This window comes from Salmo salar, chromosome ssa20 (genome assembly GCF_905237065.1).
Source record: "Salmo salar chromosome ssa20, Ssal_v3.1, whole genome shotgun sequence".
Classification (NCBI taxonomy): Eukaryota; Metazoa; Chordata; class Actinopteri; order Salmoniformes; family Salmonidae; genus Salmo; species Salmo salar.
This window is the reverse complement of record NC_059461.1, coordinates 18,782,952-18,804,631: the sequence shown is the minus strand read 5'-3', so window position 1 is coordinate 18,804,631 and position 21,680 is coordinate 18,782,952. Positions and strand designations below refer to the sequence as shown.

The window sequence follows — 21,680 nt, the reverse complement described above, 5'->3', positions numbered from 1 at the left end:
GGAATTTAAGGGGAGGGTACAAAGTTCTTGTTATATAGTGAGGGAGCACATTCTTTCAGCGCAGTCTAAGAAAGGATAGAACTGGTTTTTATTCGCATAAGAGTTGTTCTACAGTCAAAGTAAAAATGAGGGAAATTGTGCATCTTCAGGCTGGACAGTGTGGAAACCAGATCGGAGCTAAGGTTTGTACAATTATTTTTTTAAATGAATTTTGTGCAACTCGTGCGATAAATAGGGTACGTAAAATCGCCGGTTCTTTGTATGAGTGTCCAGTTAACCACACCCAAAGAACTGTATTGTTAATGAAAATTACTGTTAATTATGTTCATAACCTATTGATTGGTTTGTTTGTTGTGTAAAAGTGAAAAGAGCTTTGGTGTTATTTATGCATTTCTGTATATTTTTATTCGACCGGTTTTATTTGGTCTCGAAATAATCTTGACACTGTACTGGCGAGTAAGTCAATATACATGAGAATGAGTATTAAGAAATTGCATTTTTTTTTTTTACATTTGTTTTAAAGATATCAAAATGATCGATTTAAATATGAATATACGTGGGCCTATGGATTACCATAATTACCCGACCTACTGCAATGCGCAAAATGGGAAGTAGTTCAGATGCCAAATAACATGGCCATATTACAAATAGTCGCTTCAGTAGTGAATACAATTCGGTTGTCTTAATATACATAAGGATTCTTACCCCCCCAAAAAAGGAAAGAATTGGACATTTGTTCAACGATACATTATGGCCTACACTTTTTTTCGATTCATTGAGCGCGTGCCCCGCCCGTTTTTCTGGCGGATGTGGGCTATGTTTCAGCAAGTGACGTATCTGAGAATTTCAAAACCATAACTGATGGGGTTCAGCCAATCGGAGGTCATGCCGCGCGCGCGGAGTTGTATAGGAGGGAGGTATTCATTCCAGATGTCTAACTCTTAAACGTATGTAGGCCTATTTAACGTTCAATGCAATAAAGTAGATTTGATCCAATGAGGTGATCAAATGAGAATATTGAACCGATGTAATAATGGCATAGGCCTACCAGTGTAATGCTATTTATTGTTTACATGCATTTGATGAATGGATCCCACTTTGAATGGCATATTAGCTTACCTAATATTGTGTGCTGTAGACTTAAACCTAAACCTCCTCTTGCAGTTCTGGGAGGTGATCAGTGACGAGCATGGCATTGACCCAACTGGTACATACCATGGGGACAGTGACCTCCAGCTAGATAGAATTAATGTGTACTACAATGAAGCTTCAGGTAAGCCTTGTTTGTCTAATTTATTACCACATTCATTACATTCTATTATACTTCTCAATTTATTACGTGTGTGGTTCTGACATTTACCTTTCTTTGCCTCATGGTTGTCTAGGTGGTAAATACGTGCCCCGCGCTGTGCTTGTCGACTTGGAGCCAGGGACCATGGACTCTGTGAGATCCGGACCCTTCGGCCAGATCTTCAGACCTGACAACTTTGTGTTCGGTAGGTCCCTTTGCTTCGTATTTTACTTTATGAATATGATACAAGATACTGTAGATGATGTCACCAAAGAAAGGAGAGATGATTTACACATCTCTTATTTTGCAGGCCAGAGTGGTGCTGGAAACAACTGGGCCAAGGGCCACTACACAGAGGGAGCTGAGCTGGTGGACTCAGTCCTGGATGTTGTGAGGAAAGAGGCAGAGAGCTGTGACTGTCTGCAGGGCTTCCAGCTCACCCACTCCCTGGGAGGTGGAACTGGCTCTGGCATGGGCACCCTGCTCATCAGCAAGATCCGTGAAGAGTACCCCGACCGCATCATGAACACCTTCAGCGTGGTGCCCTCACCCAAAGTATCAGACACTGTTGTGGAGCCCTACAATGCCACCCTGTCAGTCCACCAGCTAGTGGAGAACACTGACGAGACCTTCTGTATTGACAACGAGGCTCTCTACGACATCTGCTTCCGTACCCTGAAACTCACTACTCCCTCCTACGGTGACCTCAACCACCTGGTGTCGGCCACAATGAGCGGCGTCACAACCTGCCTGCGGTTCCCAGGACAGCTGAATGCTGACCTCCGCAAGCTGGCCGTCAACATGGTGCCATTCCCCCGTCTCCACTTCTTCATGCCTGGCTTTGCCCCCCTCACAAGCAGGGGAAGCCAGCAGTACCGCTCCCTCACTGTTCCCGAGCTCACCCAGCAGATGTTCGATGCCAAGAACATGATGGCCGCCTGCGACCCCCGCCACGGACGCTACCTTACAGTGGCTGCCATCTTCCGCGGACGAATGTCCATGAAGGAGGTAGACGAGCAGATGCTGAACGTGCAGAACAAGAACAGCAGCTACTTCGTTGAATGGATCCCCAACAATGTCAAGACCGCCGTCTGCGACATTCCCCCCCGTGGCCTCAAGATGGCCGCCACCTTCATTGGCAACAGCACAGCAATCCAGGAGCTCTTCAAGCGTATCTCCGAGCAGTTCACAGCCATGTTCAGGCGTAAGGCTTTCCTACATTGGTACACAGGAGAGGGTATGGATGAGATGGAGTTCACTGAGGCAGAGAGCAACATGAACGACCTGGTCTCTGAGTACCAGCAGTACCAGGATGCCACCGCTGAGGAGGAGGGAGAGTTTGAGGAGGAGGGAGAAGAGGAGCTGGCCTAAGTGTTTGTGTAATTGTGCTCTTCCGAGCTGTATTCACTGACATGTCAGTCTCAACCTTTCCAGTGTTCCATTATCTGTCCGTTATGTTTTGTCATCTCTGCTATTACTGTCATTTCTTGTCTGTACAGAAACATGTCAATAAAATTTCTTATGTTTAAAGTGCTGTTTCCCTTGATTCAATGATTACTATTTTTCAATAAATAAAATACCCAATAATACACTTCTGCCATCCACCAGTTATTTAACTAAGCATACTGTTTTTTTTTGTGGTGACAACCTCTACATGGCAACAATATGCATCATAAATTGGGTGGTTTGAGCCGTAAGTGCTGATTGGCTGACAGCCGTGGTATATCGGACCATAAACCACTGGTGTGATAAAACGTTTATTTTTACTGCTCTAATCACGTTTATAATAGCAATAAGGCACCTCAGGTTTGTGGTGTATAGCCAATATACAACGGCTAAGGGCTGTTCTTATGCACGACGCAACGCGTCGTGCATAAGAACAGCCCTTAGCCATGGTATATTGGCCATATACCACACCCCCACATGGCCTTATTGCTTAAACATAACATCGTTTTATATATAAATGTAGAGCTGCTGGTGCATTTATGAAACCCCATAATTGACATTCCTGTAGGTTTTCTGTACACCGTAAGATGAGTGGCTACAGTGTTCCTGAGCACAGTCATGTGCTCGTTCTCTGAGCCACCGCTCAAAGATTTGTTTAGGCATGCCTCTGAAATCTTAGCGAGCTAAGCTTATGGCATGTCTGTTTTAAATGTTTGGAATTTTAGTCATGCGAGCTATGATTTAGTCTAACAACATGCACTGTAAAACTAATAACCCTGCTAGTTATCTAAAGACTTCTATCCTATGTAATCTTAACACCAAATTGCCAAACAGTGATATTGCGTAGTCCCTATTTAGTTCCTTGTATGTCTATTTTCATGTTGGCACACACAAGCATAAGCATACATGCATCATAATGAAGTTTATTGTTCATTTGGCTGACAAATGTGTACATGACTAACAATGTCTGTACAGTCATTCTGTAGCCATAGGTTGAATTTGACATTCCAAAGAAGAAGAAAAAAATTCAGCTGCATTTGGCATTTTCAGTTTTGTATATCCTAATGCGGACACCTGATATGCAGAGTGAAAAGCTCATCTCTCCTGAATAGAATTATGATTCTGTTGTAAACTCGCTGGCTGGTTAATACTGTGAGCCTATTGTATGTTTGTTGATCCCTGAAACTGTTATATGTCAACGTTTACATAGCAAAGTTCAGTACCTGCCTGTCAGGCAATATTATCCCTGTCTGTGACGTGTTCATCCTGCCCAGCAACACCTCGTGATAGCTATTAAAATATTCTTCCACCCTCTGGCACATTACAGTTTTTTTTTATCACTTTGGTACTACTTTTACAAGTACCCAGCCAGTCTTACTTTCAAAACCTTTCATTGTGCATTCATTTTGTATGTAGACATCTTTGTGAGACTGGTTGGATGTACTGCCAAATTCTCTAAAACAACGTTTTATGGTAGAGAAATTAACATTCAATTCTCTGGCAACAGCTCTGGTGGACATTCCTGCAGTCAGCATGCCAATTGCACGATCCCTCAAAACTTGATACATCTGTGGTATTATGTTGTGTGACAAAACTGCACGTTTTAAAGTGCCATTTTATTGTCCACAGCTCAAGCTGCACCTGTGTAGTGATCGTGCTGTTTAATCAGCTTCTTGATATGCCACACCTGTCAAGTGGCAAAGGGGAAATGCTCACTAATAGGGATGTAAGAAATAAGCTTTTTGTGCGTATGTAAAATTGTCCGATTTTTTATTTCAGCTCATGAAACATGGCACCAACACTTTACATGTTGCGTTTATATTTTTGTTCAGTCTATAATGAGTACATTGGTGTAATAACCAAAACACAACATAATATCTTCTACATTTTGTTATTTTAATGACCAATAGCAAAAAAATGTAAGATACATGTTTTTTTAATCATTTGAATGTAGTATGCTACAGTACTGTAATTATAGTACATTATACCTTTTTTACATTAGGCGATACACTTGCACTACCCATAAAAATCTACTGAACATCACATTTCCATTATTTTTTATCCCATTTGTGGTCAAAGGTTTGATCATTGAATTAATCTTTCACAAGCATTGATGCAAAAAACATATTGTTCAGATATCATTACAACATAGGTGTACTGTAATCAAATGAAATAAATGAAAGACAGAATGTTTAACAGGCACTAGTTTGAATCAAGACTGTCTTGAGCATTTGGCAATAGCTTATCATCAACATTGCAGTAAATGTCCTCATTGTTCATGCACCTGGGGAAAAAACTTTTGGCATGGTCGAATCCAAGCCTGGCAGATCTGGATTGAAATCATTGCAAACCTCATCCACGGCCTGAAGGAGGGTGGTACGCTCATGGAGATGGAAATCATACATCTTCCACCTGTATTGTAATTGTTTATTGTATTTTACAGTATTGTAGTTATGCATTGTACTGGTCCTGTACGTGGCTCAGTTCATAACAGCATGATACTAGCAACACCAGAGTTGTGGGTTTGATTCCCACTGAATTCACATACCCAAATGTGTGGACTGTTACATAAATGGTATATATTACGGTATTACAGTACTGTATTGGCCAATGCAATTAAAGCAGTGTGAACCCCCACACAGTCAGCTTAAGTAATAGTAAAATGTCTTTTAACAAAAGAGAAGAGAATCATATCAAAAGTAATGTGAGCATTGCATTGTGAAAGGGAATTCCTTTATATGAACATGTATTGCAAAACTCCCTGTTCACCCATGACTGCATGGCCATGCACTCCTCCAACTCGATCATCAAGTTTGCAGACGACACAACAGTAGTAGGCTTGATCACCAACAACGATGAGATAGCTTATATGGAGGAGGTGAGGGCACTCGGAGTGTGGTGTCAAAAATCCACCTCTCACTCAACGTCAACAAAACAAAAGAGATGGTTGTAGACTTCAGGAAACAGCAGAGGGAGAACCCCCCTATCCACATCGACAGGACAGCAGTGGAGAAGGTGGAAAGTTTTAAGTTCCTCGGCGTACATATCACGGACAAACTGAAATGGTCCACCCACACAGATAGTGTGGTGAAGAAGGCCCAACAGCGTCTCTTCAACCTAAGGAGGCTGAAGAAATTTGGCTTGTCACCTAAAACCCTCACAAACTGTTACAGATGCACAATTGAGAGCATCCTGTCGGGCTGTATCACCGCCTGGTATGGCAACTGCACTGCCCACAACTGCAGGGCTCTCCAGAGGGTGGTGCGGTCTGCACAACGCATCACCGGGGGCAAACTGCCCTGCAGGACACCTACAGCACCCAATGTCACAGGAAGGCCAAAAAGATCATCAAGGACAACAACCACCCGAGCCACTGCCTGTTCACCTCACTACCATCCAGTAGGCGAGGTCAGTACAGGTGCATCAAAGCTGGGACCGAGAGACTGAAAAATAGCTTCTATCTCAAGGCCATCCAGACTGTTAAACTGCCATCACTAACACAGAGAGGCTGCTACCTACAGTGGCTTGCAAAAGTATTCACCCCCCTTGGCATTTTTCCTATTTTTTTGCTGTAACATCTGCTTCCAACTCACACTCTCAAACACATAGATCCCTTGCACGCAGCTCACTTTCCAGCCCACTTTCCAGCTCACACTCTCAAACACATAGATCCCCTGAACGCAGCTCACTCTCCAGATCCTAATCACCTGAATTCTGATCACCTGTTCACACACCTGCATGTCAATATCACACACTATTTAGTTCAATTCTTTGTACCCCATCATTGTGAGGTATTGTTTGTTTTGTGACACACTTCTATTCGGAGCGCTGTTTTTTCCCGTATTTTAATCCTCCCGTGTATGATAGTTTTGGCTGCCTCACTAACGACTCCTTTTGTCTATTCCCTGCCTGTACCTATCGGATTTCCTGTTATCAACCTATTGCCTGATCTCCTGGACGACATTACTAGCCTTTTCCCTGCTTGTTGCCTTTTTGGACCCCATGTGTATGACCTTCTGCCTGCCCCTGGACCCAGCTACCTGCCTCCTCCTGTGGCGATTTACAATAAACACCAACTGCACCCTGTGCTTGAAACCAGCTCTCTGTCTCCCATCATGTTCATTATAGTTGCCTTACAACTTGGAATTAAAATAGATTTTTGGGGGGGTTGTATCATTTGATTTACACAACATGCTTACCACTTTGAAGATGCAAAATATTTTTTTATTGTGAAACAAGCAAGAAATAAGACATTCATGAAAATACAAGTGTCATACATGATTCCTTAGCTTAGAATCTTGGTAATCGAACTGCATTGTCAGATTTCAAAAAGGCTTTACGGCGAAACCATAGCATTCGATTGTCTGAGGACAGCGCCTCACATTAGCATATTTTCCAAACCAGCACAGGCATCACGAAATAACAAATAGCGATAAAATAAATCACTTACTTTTGAAGATCTTCCTCTGTTTGCAATCCCAAGGGTCCCAGCTACACAATGAATGGTCGTTTTGTTCGATAAAGTCCTTCTTTATATTTTGAATTTGGCGTGCTCCGATTTCACCGGATGTTGTCGAATATGATCCCACTAGCGGGATCTCCGCACTAAGTTAAACTTCTTATCGATGGTGGCAGTATTGAGTTGCTTGGATGACTGATGTGCCCAGAGTAAACTGCCTCCTACTCACTCCCAGAAACTAAGATATGCATATTATTAGTAGATGTGGATAGAAAACACTCTGAAGTTTCTAAAACTGTTTGAATGATGTCTGTGAGTATAACAGAACTCATATGGCAGGCAAAACCCTGAGAAAAAAAATCCAACCAGGAAGTGATTTGTAGTTCTATCTAATCCCTCTTCAAACTACAGTGTCTGTGGGGTCATTTTGCACTTCCTAAGGCTTCCATTGGCTGTCAACAGCCTTTAGAAACTTGTTTCATGCGTTTCCTGTTACTGGGCAGAGAATAGGAGCTCAGTCTATCAGTGGACTGCCTGGGAGCAGTGAGTTGTTTACTGCGCGCTCACGCTGGGGCGCCGCTCATTCTTTTTCTTCTGTAATGAATACACTATTGTCCGGTTCAAATATTATCGACGTTTTATTTTAAAAAGACCCTAAGGATTGATTGTAAACATTGTTTGACATGTTTCCACGATCGGTAATGGAACTATTTGACTTTTTGTCTCTTACTTTACGCTCACGCGTTATGCCTTTGGATAGTGATCTGTACGCACGAACAAAACGGAGGTATTTGGACATAAACATGGAGTATTTCGAACAAAAATAACATTTCTTGTGGAAGTAGGAGTCCTGGTAGTGCATTCCGACCAAGATCATCAAAGGTAAGGGAATATTTATAATACTAATTCTGAGTTTAGTTGACTCCAGAACTTTGCTGGTATCTGTATAGCTTGCTTTGATGGTTGAGCTCTGTTCTCAGAATATTGACAAATGTGCTTTCGCCGAAAAGCTATTTCAAAATCTGACACAGCGGTTGCATTAAGGAGTAGTATATCTATAATTATTTCAATAACTGTTGTAAATTTTATCAACATTTATGATGAGTATTTTTGTAAATTGATGTGCTCATTCACCGGCAGTTTTGGTGGGAATACATTTTCTGAACATCACGCGCCAATGTAAAATGGGGTTTATGGATATAAATATGAACTTTATCGAACAAACCATACATGTATTTTGTAACATTGAGTCCTGGGAGTGTCATCTGATAAAGATCATCAAAGGTTAGTAATTTATTTTTGCTGACTTTCTGGTTTTTGTGATGCCTCTGCTTGCTTGGAAAATGGCTGTGTGGTTTTTCTTGTTTAGGTGCTGTCCTAACATAATCTAATGTTTTGCTTTCGCCGTAAAGCCTTCTTGAAATCGGACACTGTGGTTAGATTAACTTCTCTAGGGCCAGTGGGACGATTTCGTCCCACCTACGTAACAGCCAGTGGAATCCCGTGGCGCGTTATTCAAATACCTTAGAAATGCTATTACTTCAATTTCTCAAACATATGACTATTTTACACCATTTTAAAGACAAGACTCTCGTTAATCTAACCACACTGTCCGATTTCAAAAAGGCTTTACAAAGAAAGCAAAACATTAGATTATGTCAGCAGAGTACCCAGCCAGAAATAATCAGACACCCATTTTTCAAGCTAGCATATAATGTCACATAAACCCAAATCACAGCTAAATGCAGCACTAACCTTTGATGATCTTCATCAGATGACAATCTTAGGACATTATGTTATACAATACATGCATGTTTTGTTCAATCAAGTTCATATTTATATCAAAAACCAGCTTTTTACATTAGCATGTGACGTTCAGAACTAGCATACCAAGTTATAATATTAAAAACAAGTTATTTTATTTTTTAATTCATGTGTGATTTATTATCTCACATGGATTTGTGATTTAAGAACACCATCCCAACCATGAAGCACGGGAGTGGCAGCATCATGTTGTGGGGGTGCTTTGCTGCAGGAGGGACTGGTGCACTTCACAAAATAGATGGCATCATGATGATGGAAAATGATGTGGATATATTGAAGGAACATCTCAACACATCAGTCAGGAAGTTTAAGCTTGGTTGCAAATGGGTCTTCCAAATGGACAATGACACCAAGCATACTTTCAAAGTTGTGGCAAAATGGCTTAAGGACAACAAAGTCAAGGTATTGGATTGGCCATCACAAAGCCCTGACCTCAATCTTATAGAAAATGTGTGGGCAGAACTGAAAAAGTGTGTGCGAACAAGGAGGCCTACAAACCTGACACAATTACACCAGCTCTGTCAGGAGGAATGGACCAAATTCACCCAACGTATTGTGCGAAGCTTGTGGAAGGCTACCCGAAACGTTTGACCCAAGTTAAACAGTTTAAAGGCAATGCTACCAAATACTAATTGGGTGTATGTAAATTTATGACCCACTGGGAATGTGATGAAAGAAATAAAAGCTGAAATAAATCATTCTCTCTACTATTATTCTGACATTTAACTTTCTTAATATAAAGTGGTGATCCTAACTGACCTAAGACAGGGAATTTTTACTAGCATTAAATGTCAGGAATTGTGAAAAACCTGAGTTTAAATGTATTTGGCTAAGGTGTATTTAAACTTCCGACTTCAACTGTATTTATACATATGTATTCTTATCCCATCCCTTTACTTAGATTTGTGTGTATGAGGTAGTTGTTGTGGAATTGTTAGATTACTTGTTAGATATTGCTAGAACTAGAAGCACAAGAATTTCCCTACACTCGCAATAACATCTACTGACCATGTGTATGTGACCATTAAAATTTTATTTTATTTGAATGTGAAACGTATTTCTAGATGAAACAGTGACTGTATGATTTTGTGTATTGTACATAGTCAATTGAAAATGTGCTTAGAGTTTTGAAACAAATGCTTTTTTGATGATCTGTTTTGAGTTTTGTACTAATGGACCCCATACTTGTGAAAAAAGCTATTACTAAGATAATGTTTATTACCATTATGATTCAGAGGTTTTAAGTTACTCATACATGATACACATGATGTGAATGTATGTATGCTGTGCATTGTTGATGTTATTGTTAAAAAAAAAAATGTTATTGCACCACTCGATGGTTTAAAATAGGGGATAGCGGGTCATTGAGATGCGTTTGGAAACGAGAGGCTTTGGGGAAATATTTATTCACAAAGCAGACTTTTAGAGCTATCTGATTGTGGTCACCAGGTGGGGGTGTTGTTTAAGCTATTTTTTGTTTCCACAGGAAATAGGATAGGATGCTGGTGACCAATAGCAATAGAGTCCAGCAGCACACATTCTTCACCTGGGCCTCCAAGTCCTGCTTCTGCCCAAAGCAGCTCACAAAGCCTGTCTACCAACAACAGTAAACATAACTAGATCCGAGGAGTTAGAATGCCAGATTCACAACAACAGTACAACGTAACCGCATTGTAAACTGTATCCTAGTCTTACTATGCCAGTGAAGAACCTTGACCAGTGAACTTACCCATCCACCCTTGTCCCTAATCTCTGGACAGATGACCCTCTCCACATAACCCCCCACACACTCCTTAAACTGAGACACGATTCCGTCCATGCCACTCTCGTGGCAGTGCAGGGCCATCTGGCCAGCCAGCACATACACAGACAGCACAGCGCTCCAGGCCAGGTCTCGCCTCCGCCCTCCGGGGATTGGTGGGTGCAAAGTGCTCGTCTAGGATGGCGGTGAGCATGGGGCAGGCTGAGATCTCAGTCACATCCTGGAAGAAGTGTGGCCAGCCCATGAAGAAGATGGGGAACCTAATGAGCAGCTGGTCCCCAGCATGGCGCCATGCTGCTGCTGTGGCTGTATGAGGTGGCCCTACGTGGCCATCGGGCCCTGCGGTCACATAGTTGATGTAGTCATCAGATAGGCCTCTCGTACCAGGGGGTCAGGCCTGTTTATACCACTCCTGCTTAATAGCCCCTCTGACTGATCCCTCGCCTCTGGCTGACTGACTCCCTGTTGCAAATCACAAAGCTGTGACTTGCAAAAAAGCATTGGTCCGGTCACAGATAAACAGTCCCTATGCCAAGTAGCCCTCAGCCATCCTCTCAGTAATGGCAATCCCTAGTACAGGGTTAGATATCCAGGCACCCTTGAAATTACTAAGAAATTATCAACAACTGCACTGCACATGCTGACCAACACAGTGGGTAAAAACAGTGGGTAAAAAACATGTAGCTACCAAAATAAGTGGAATGTTTTTCAGTTATTATTAGCTAAATCTGTGCAAATCTCTAACTCCCTAATTTGTTAGACTAATGTCATATTATACATATTGTAAAATATTTGATTATACCATATCCTCAAATGTCAACTAGTACAGCAAATGTGCCCATGTCCAATAAACAACACTAGCAATCATCAGATAAAGCATTTACAACTCACCCCTTCCTTTCCACCAAAACACAAGTGGTACCAAGACATACACACACCAACAAAAAAAGAAAAAATAGGAACAGCTGACGGAATAACAGCTGGACCAGAGCAGTTTGTAGTTCGATAGGAGTAGGTCACCACCCGCTCGGCTCGCTGCTGCCTTTAACCAGGCTAAATTTAGAGGCCTTGTTGGAAAATGACACTGAGCTCCTACCTCATATGCACAATCATCAACCCTCTGACACACAGCCCCGTTCTAACACAAGCCGAGTTAAATATAGATCATAGAGAGTATGTGGCTCAGTGTAGAAACAGGTTAGCGTTAACAGTCTGTGAGTTCCTGTAGACCGGTGAAGACAGACAGAAGGGGCAGGCCATAATAAATTAAAGTAATCAGTTGATAGGTTTCATCTTTCACTGAGCTATTGCCTTTGAAACCCATTCAGAGATGTTTATTTGGGGATTCTGCCCTCATCAAAACCAGAGATCATACTGTGATGTTGTGCTGCTTTACAAAGACGTCCCATTATACCGTTTTAGCTCTGGAATATGTATCCTGGAAGCTTGTCATTGATGTTTGATTGTGCTATTTTAATTTAGAGATCTGTGATCAATATCTGCAACACACGCACGTGCGCACACACACACACACACACACACACACACACACACACACACACACACACACACACACACACACACACACACACACACACACACACACACACACACACACACACACAGTATTACAATAAACATACATGCACAATCCCACTCTTTCTCATACAGACATAGTATAGAATGTGCTTCTTCCCGTCTGTCAGTAATCTGTGTGATGCTAGTCAGGGGAATGTGGTGAGGAGGCATAGGCTTTAGGAGCTTGGTGCTGCTAAAGGCTTTGCACTATTGACCATTGTTTTCGTCCAATGGGAGTCTGCCAATCTACCCATCCATTCCTCCACCTAGGGATATAGGAACAATGGTGCCCAGTGAAGTGCAAGGCAATATTCACATGCAAGCACTGGGACTTCCACTAGGGTACAGTGGTGTGTCGCTGAACAGATTTTATGCTTGTGAGTTGCAGTCAGTATTTGTTTGAACTGAAAATTATGGTTTTGGAATACTGTAGGTTTGTTATTTATGATTGAAATAACAGAGATCAGGAAATGGTTTACTTTGTACTCTGTGCCCTGCAGCTCTGTCTATACAACCTGTGCACAGTATGGCCTAGGCACCAGAGATATGGAAACAATCATTTATCTTTAACACATTGTCAAGCAATTTGGGTTTCTAGACATTTCTAGTGATTATGCACATTGCAGTCAAGTGATTGTCTGTTGTTTTAAGGAGACGAAAAGCAGGGTGTTCTTATTGCTACAGTGTATGGTTTAATGACACACTCGTTAAATGTTTGTGTGTGGATCTACACTGGCATGTGAGTGTTAACTATCTATTTACACTTTAATCTGATGGAGCACTCGGGGACCAATCAAATGCACTCAACATGACATTTACTACTGTTTACTCCACTGATTAATAATCTACGACAAAGACATGCTCAAGTGGCACCAGTAGTAGCGTTGTGTGTTTGCCCATCTGGTACATACATTGGGAATGTGCATGCAGAAGTAGATATGGAAAACCCCAAGAACCCTCATCCACCCCCATAGATAGATGCGAGAGAGAGAGAAAGAGAGCTGAATTGCGGGTGCAACATATTTTCTGAATATCAAAATGAGAAAATGTTATAACATTACAGTGAGTGTGTAACATGGCTACCCTCTCCTCATAGAGGAGTCAGGGTGCAGGGGAAGTGATATCGTTGATAGTACCTGCTATCAAGGCTCTCATATGTTCATGTGGCAACATCTGCAGGGGGGAACTTTCTGTCTAGAGTTTTACTGTAGGCTACGGGGCCCTTTGAAGTTGGTTCAGTCGCAGACAGGGAAAGTAAAGTGTTTAACCAGATGACACAAAACAGTTTCATCTGACAAGCTGATTACAAGAGAACTGCTTCCCAACGCCAGCTTTAGTCGGAAGCTGAAGTAGTTGAGAGTATGTGAGTATGTTACTTACTGCAGTTTCTTTGTCCTTGGTGAAACAAGGATTTTTACTGTTTAGTCTTTCTCATACAGTACATCTTACACCTGATTGAGTGTAAAAACTGTCTCCTCCTTTTCCAAAAGTTGTACAGGATATTGTGGAAACACCCTGCAAGGTATGCCCTTTAGATGGTAGATTCCTCTTGTGAAGTCTGCAGAAACACAAACTGTTTTTGCCCTATTCATTGGGACAATATACTTCATCCATCCTGTCTGTCTGTTATCTTTAAATCCATAAGTACGTATATCAGTATTCAGGAAGTTTTTTTATCAATATCTACGGAGAACTTGAAACAATATTTTTTACCTTTTCTATAAAAACACTGCTCAATATAAAGCTGCAAGGTGACTGAGAAAGGTAAAATGAGACACACAAATGAAAAAACACCCCCTGTATACCTTTATCCACCCACCCCCACTCAAACAACCACACAACTGATGCTGATCTTCCCGCCTCTATTGTGTGAGCCTCCAATCACCCACACAGAGGGGGGGCTTGGCGGAAAGATGAGGAAATTGCTCTGAATTTGCCGGTAATTGAAAACACCTATACCACCCTGTGTCCCTATCTCTACCTGACCTCAAACATCCACACCCCTCTACCTCCCCTGTTACTGCCTTTTATTCCCAAGCAGTCTTAATGGCTCCCATACCCCAACCTGTCCTCTGTCTCCCACCGGACTGAATTGATGCAAACGATTGGGGCCCATTTAGTGTCTGGAGGAGAGGTGACCCATTTGTGCTGTGAGCCCTGCTGTCTCCCACCCCAACTACATTCCCCCAATTGCAGGTATTGATGCTCCGCCATTGTTTCCCCCACTGCCCAGGGGGTAGAGTGGTTTGGAGGAAATTGGGGGACCCCTCAGGCGTAGATGGCGTTTATTGATTTCTGCCCTTCCCTTCCTATGTTTCTTTTCAGATACCAAGCCAAATCTGAGGAGGTGTTTGCAGTTAAGTGGCATCATTCTGGGTTCTGTACTGTAGATGCAGAAGCCATATTTTCTTCATGCTGGGACGATGACAATAGAGAGATGAATGTGTCTCTGAATGGTTGTCTGTCTGTGATCGCTGTCTGACTGGGTCTCTGTGCTTCTGAAGTTAACTTCCACATTCTTCTCATTTGTCTTCATAAAGGTATTTATATAAAAAAAAAATGCACCTTTATTTAACCAGGTAAGCTAGTTGAGAACAAGTTCTCATTTACAACTGCGACCTGGCCAAGATAAAGCAAAGCAGTGCGACACAAGCAACAACACAGAGTTACACATGGAAAAAACAAGCGTACAGTCAGTAACACAATAGAAAAAAAGAAAGTATATATACAGTGTGTGCAAATGGCGTGAGGAGGTAAGGCAATAAATAGGCCATAGTAGCGAAGAATTACAATTTAGCAGATTAACACTGGAGTGATAAATGAGCAGATGATGACGTGCAAGTAGAGATACTGGTTTGCAAAAGAGCAGAAAAGTAAATAAAAACAATATGGGGATGAGGTAGGTAGATTGGGTGGGCTATTTGCAGATGGGCTATGTACAGCTGCAGCAATCGGTTAGCTGCTCAGACAGTTGATGTTTAAAGTTAGTGAGGGAAATATAAGTCTCCAGCTTCATCAATTTTTGCAATTCATTCCAGTCATTGGCAGCAGAAAACTGGAAGGAAAGGTGGGCAAAGGGGGTGTTGGCTTTGGGGATGACCAGTGAGATATTGTAAGGGGTGCGTACTGGCGGCAGAGAAGTCAGGCGCAGGATAGCAAAACTGCCTTACAACGGCGCAGTTTAATAAATAAAACCACCGTAAAAGTACAAATAAATCAATAGGTAAAACCCGTCACACTCCAGCATAACGTGCACAAGCACTACAATAAACAATTCCGGACAAGGACATGGGGGGGACAGAGGGTTAAATACACAACATGTAATGATGGAATTGAAACCAGGTGTATGGGAAGCCAAGACAAAACAAATGGAAAATGAAAGGTGGATTGGCGATGGCTAGAAGGCCGGTGACGTCGACCGCCGAACGTCGCCCGAACAAGGAGAGGGACCGGCTTCGGAGGAAGTCGTGACAGATATACCTGCTGGAGCGCTTGGTGGGTGTTGTTATCGTGACCGATGAGCTGAGATAAGGAAGAGCTTTACCTAGCATAGACTTATAGATGACCTGGAGCCAGTGGGTCTGGCGACGATATGTAGTGAGGGCCAGCCGACTAGAGCATACAGGTCGCAGTGGTGGGTGGTATAAGGGTGTGCTGGTGATCATTATACAAGTTAAACACTGACTATAGCAAACATTAGGAACACCTTCCTAATATTGAGTTGCACCCCCCCCCTTTTGCCCTCAGAACAGTCTCAATTCATTGGGGCATGGACTCTACAAGGTGTCTAAAGCGTTCCACAGGGATGCTGGCCCATTTTGACTCCAAAACTTCCACCAGTTGTGTCAAGTTAGCTGGATGTCTTTTGGGTGGTGGACCATTCTTGATATACACAGGAAACGGTAGAGCATGGAAAACCCAGCAGCATTGCAGTTCTTGACACAAACCGTTGTGCCTGGCACCTACTAACATACCCCTTTCAAAGCACTTAAATCTTTTGTCTTTCCCATTCACCTTCTGAATGGCACACATACACAATCCATGTCTCAGTTGTCTCCTCCCCTTCATCTAAACTGTTTGAAGTGGATTTAACAAGTGACATCAATAAGAGATCATAGCTTTCACCTGGTCAGTCTATTTCATGGAAAGAGCAGGTGTGCTTAATGTCTTGTATACTCAGTGTTTAATATTGGTGATGTCAGTGGAGGCTGCTGAGGGGAGGACGGCTCATAATAATGTCTGGAATGGAGTCCATGGAATGACATCAACCACATAAAAACCATGTTTCATGTGTTTGATACTACTCCATTAACTCCATTCCAGCCATTATTATTAGCCGTCCCACCCTCAGCAGCCTCCACTGGGTGATGTATGTATCTCAGTTATGTTGAGTTCTATGGGGGACGGTAAATTATATGGATAAAATACAGTGTTGAGGTCAAGGTCAGGTTAAGGTAGAGTGGGTGCTGAGCTTCCTAAAGTGGACAACTTTTATCCAAGTGTTCTCTATCTATTAGCCTGCATTAGCAGTTAGATCCATTGGACCAACCAGCTCTAAACCTCTCCTTCAACTCCTAAACCATTCCAAACCTGGATGAATTTAGCAAGCTATTAAAATGTAAAACAATCTCTATCAATGTGCTAGGACCTGGGCATACAGAAATAGAGCTGAGAGGATGTTCTGTTCATTGTTGTGAAGGAGGGGTGAGAGTTGACTCTCCTGTGGAATATGAGCTGCCTCTCCATACCAATAACTCCCTCTCACTGTCAGACCTGTGACATGATGAGAGCTCACCCACTGGAATATGTTTCAGTCTCAACTAGCATTCTCTGCCTGCTCTTCACCGCATTAACATGTTCACACACACACACACACACACACACACACACACACACACACACACACACACACACACACACACACACACACACACACACACACACACACACACACACACACACACACACACACACACACACGCACACACACACACAGTCAAGGACCAGGGGGATATGTGTGAGTATGTGCTATCTGTATTTGAGATAATGAGATAAAAATTCTAATTGTGTAAGACAAAGAACTAGCAGAGTGCTGCATTAGTAGATGCTTACAAAAACACCAAAGTAATTAACACATGAATTTAGATTAGGTTTTTATTTTTCATTTTTCACAGTTACTCTCAGTTTCTCACCTCCATATTTTTGTGCATTCCCACTTGAACTACTGCTTGCTTTTTGCCCTTTAATCCTTCCTATCGATCATATAAGCCAGAGGTTCCCAAACATTCAACATCCAGCTGCGTACCCCCTCTAGCACGAGAGTCAGCGCATTCTCAAATGTTGTTTTTTGCCATCATTGTAAGCCTGCCACACACACCCTATACGATACATTTATTACACATAAGAATGTGTCTGAGTTTTTGTCACAACCCGGCTCGTGGGAAGTGACAAAGATCTCTTATTGGACGAGGGCACACATAATAATATAATAATACTCAATAATTTTGCTCTTTATTTAGCCATCTTACATATAAAACCTTATTTGTACATCAAAAATTGTGACTAACTCACCACAGGTTAATGAGAAGGGTGTGCTGAAGGATTCACATAACTCTGCAATGTTGGGTTGTATTGGAGAGAGTCTCAGTCTTAAATCATTTACCACACACAGTCTGTGCCTGTATTTAGTTTTCATGTTAGTGAGTGCCGAGAATGCACTCTCACATAGATACGTGGTTGCAAAGGGCATCAGTGTCTTAACAGCCCAATTTGCTGAGGCAGGATACTCTGAGCGCATCCTTATCCAGAAATTGACAGTGGCTTCAATTTTCACAGAACCGCTTGTTGCAATTTCGATGAGGCTTTCTTGTTCAGATATCGGTAAATGGACTGGAGGCAGGGCATGAAAGGGATAACGAATCCAGTTGTTTGTGTTGTCCGTTTCGGGAAAGTATCTGCGTAATTCAGATGCTTCGCTATATCACATTGTCCGTAAGCTTGAGTTCATTTGCACACAAAAAAATCATACAATGATGGAAAGACCTGTGTGTTGTCCTTGTTAATGCAGACAGAGAAGAGCTCCAACTTCTTAATCATAGCCTCAATTATGTCCCGCCCATTGAAAAGAAAACTTTAAGCTTGTCTATCAATGCAAAAATCGTGTCAATACTTTGCCCCTTGATAACCAGCGCACTTTTCTATGTTGTAAAACCGTTACATGGTCGATGCCCATATCATTGCATGATGCAGAAATTCACAGGAGTTCAGGGGCCTTGCTTTAACAAAGTTAACCATTTTCACTGTAGTCCAAAACATCTTTCAAGCTGTCAGGCATTCCCTTGGCAGCAAGAGCCTCTCGGTGGATGCTGCAGTGTACCCAAGTGGCATCGGGAGCAACTGCGTGCATGCACGTTACCACTCCACTATGTCTTCCTGTCATGGCTTTTGCTCCATCAGTACAGATACCAACACATCTTCACCACCAAAGTCCAATTGATGTCACAAAGCTGTCCAGTACTTTAAAAATATCCTCTCCTGTTGTCCTGGTTTCTAGTGGTTTGCAGAAGAGGATGTCTTCCTTTAAATTTCTTTGGGATAGGGGGCAGTATTTTGACGTCTGGATGAAAAGCGTGCCCAAAGTAAACTGCCTGTTACTCAGGCCCAGAAGCTAGGATATGCATATAATTGGTAGATTTGGATAGAAAACACTCTAAAGTTTCTAAATAATGTCTGTGAGTATAACAGAACTGATATGGCAGGCGAAACCCCAAGGACAAACCATCCCAAAAAAGAAAAATTCAGCTTACCACTATTTTCAATGGCTATCACTTTAATTATTAGGCCAAGTCCTCCCAGATTGCAGTTCCTAGGGTTTCCACTAGATGTCAACAATCTTTAGAAAGAGTTTCAGGCTGGTTTTTGGAAAAATAAGCCAGAAATTGTAGTTTTTCTAGGTGGCTCCCATTTTGGCTGTAGTGTTTCCAAACGCGTGGAAGAAAGTGCATTCTTTGGTATTTTTCTCTGGTAAAGACAATAACGATTCTCCATCTTAAATTTTATCATTTATTTGCATATTAGGATACCTAAGGTTTGATTATAAACGTTGTTTGACTTGTTTGGAAAAGATTATTAGTAACGTTTGGGATTCATTTTGTATGCATTTTGATGGAGGGAAACTGGGTGGATTATTGACTGAAGCGCACCAGCTAAACTGAGTTTTTATGGATATAAAGAAGGACATTATCGAACAAAAGGACCATTTGTGATGTAACTGGGACCTTTTGGAGTGCCAACAGAAGAAGATCATCAAAGGTAAGGCTTTTATTATATCACTATTTCTGACTTTCGTGTCGCACCTGCCTGGTTGAAATATGTTTTCAATGGTTTTGTATGCGGGATGCTGTCCTCAGATAATCGCATGGTTTGCTTTCGCCGTAAAGCCTTTTTGAAATCTGACATGGCGGCTGGATTAACAAGAAGGTAAGCTTTATTTTGATGTATTACACTTGTGATTTTATGAAAGTTAAATATTTATAATACTGTCGTTTGAATTTTGCGCTCTGCAATTTCACCAGATGTTGTCGAGGTGTCCCGCTAGCGGCACGCCTTTCCCAAACAGGTTTAAATTGACCCTGCATAAACGTAACGGACATATACAATCAGGTGTAATGCATAGCTGGCTTGTATGTGAAGCAGTAATTCTTTCAAAACATCTCCTGCCATGTCACTGATGCATCGTGAAACAGTGTTGTTCGATGATGACATTGTCTCTATAGTTTTTTGGGCCTTTTCTCCCAGCATTGTCCCAGCCATATCCGCAGCAGCAGGAAGAATTAAGCCCTCCACAATAGTATGGGGCTTGCCTGTCCTAGCCACTCGGTAGCTCACCATATAAGACGCTTCTAGCCCCATGTTATTAATGGTATCTGTTGCTTTAATTCATGTGTTACTACTCGAAAGTCGTCATAAATCTCACTCAAAAAAGTCCCGTGGCTTATTAACACACTGTGGCTGAGGAAAGGAAAGGCACTGTTCCCAATATAAGTGAACCCCAAACCCAACCTCCCTGTCTGTTGTTAGGTGCTTTCCCGGGTAAGGGGGCAGTAGCTCTTCGGCTGCATCAGATTCTCAACTGTCAGTGTCCATGCTAGCTGGGCTAGCAACAAATGTAGAATTACTGATGCTAGCATTAGGTGTGCTCGTGGAATCACAACAGCTTGTGTCGTCGACAGGTGCAGGTGTAGTAATGCTGGTAGTAGCAGTACTACCATTAGAGCTGATATGTGTCTTTATTAACCATTTATCAATTTTTGAGCAAACGGAATGAGCAGCAGCAACGTTTGGCTACATACGGACCGTTAGTGGAATTCCCGCGAGAGAGTAACGGTTCATGTGATTGGATGTTAATTATTTGACTAGGCTACCTGTATTTGACATTGTGTTACTATTTTGCTGAACACGAGACGGTTTGTTAAATTTTTTGGGGGGCAGTGAAACGAGGCTACTCAGGCGAGAAAAAAACATCACCCAAATCTATAGCCCCGTTGGAAAATCTAAATGGACTGCTTGAAAATGTGAATCACATTTTTATTTGGCGTACCCCCGACAGCATTGCACATGCCCCTGGGGGTACCCCCAGTGTGGGAATAGTCAATATAGGGCATCACATTACAATGCATAACAAAGAAGGTTTAGCCTAGTTCCAAGTCTATCACCAGAGTTAGATTATTGTTAGTGAGGGAATTCAATGGCTATTTAAAGTTTAGCTGCTCTCAACTCCAACCTACAGGTACTGTAGCCTCCCTGACACTGCCACAGAACTAGTAGCCAGGGAGCATGTAGCTCAGCTCACAGGGAGTATAAAGACCACATTCACTTTGTATTTACTTTATGGCTCGCTCCCATGGGGCATGTCCACAGCCTAAAGGCATATTAAGAACTATGTGTATGAGACAAGCAGCATCCGTTTACACTTTACACTTTGACAGTTTGAGCTACTCTGAGACAGGGCCGGCTCCGGGCATAAGCAACATAAGCAGTCGCTTAGGGCCCCCGGCTGCTAGGGTAAAAGAAACTCAGTCGGGGTCTCAACTTACTGACGAGAGTAGTAGAATACACAAGGTGCACATTCAAAATTTGGTTATGCACCATCAGTTTCTCTCTTGTTTTGTCTGTCACTGACAGTCACCCAATTAGCTATGTCAGCTAACGATTTGTAGATTGGTAAATTAGTCTAACCAGTTATCTAAACTTCTAGCATTCATGGCCGAATACCGACCGGGCATGCAGGGCACGTGCCCAGGGATCCTGACCTCCAGGGG

The 21,680-nt window shown here is 42.3% G+C and overlaps 1 protein-coding gene and 1 pseudogene across 1 annotated transcript; one reads left to right on the top strand and one right to left on the bottom strand.

The window, feature by feature from the left end:
* Positions 1 to 2,821, top strand: LOC106580001 (tubulin beta-1 chain). The gene is made up of 4 exons (XM_014160532.2): positions 1 to 182; positions 1,165 to 1,273; positions 1,386 to 1,496; positions 1,602 to 2,821. Exons 1-4 carry the CDS (start codon positions 126 to 128, stop codon positions 2,660 to 2,662), a joined length of 1,338 nt encoding a protein of 445 aa, XP_014016007.1. The 5' UTR covers positions 1 to 125; the 3' UTR covers positions 2,663 to 2,821.
* Positions 2,822 to 10,482: 7,661 nt separating this feature from the next.
* LOC106580221 (uncharacterized) lies at positions 10,483 to 11,283 on the bottom strand (annotated as a pseudogene).
* Between the last annotated feature and the right edge of the window lie 10,397 nt (positions 11,284 to 21,680).

Excerpts from the sequence above, each read along its gene's own strand:
- LOC106580001 (XM_014160532.2), top strand. The coding sequence starts at position 126 with ATGAGGGAAATTGTGCATCTTCAGGCTGGACAGTGTGGAAACCAGATC. Across the intron at positions 183-1,164 it reads GAAACCAGATCGGAGCTAAG|TTCTGGGAGGTGATCAGTGA; the intron begins GTTTGTACAATT and ends CTCCTCTTGCAG. Across the intron at positions 1,497-1,601 it reads ACCTGACAACTTTGTGTTCG|GCCAGAGTGGTGCTGGAAAC; the intron begins GTAGGTCCCTTT and ends CTTATTTTGCAG.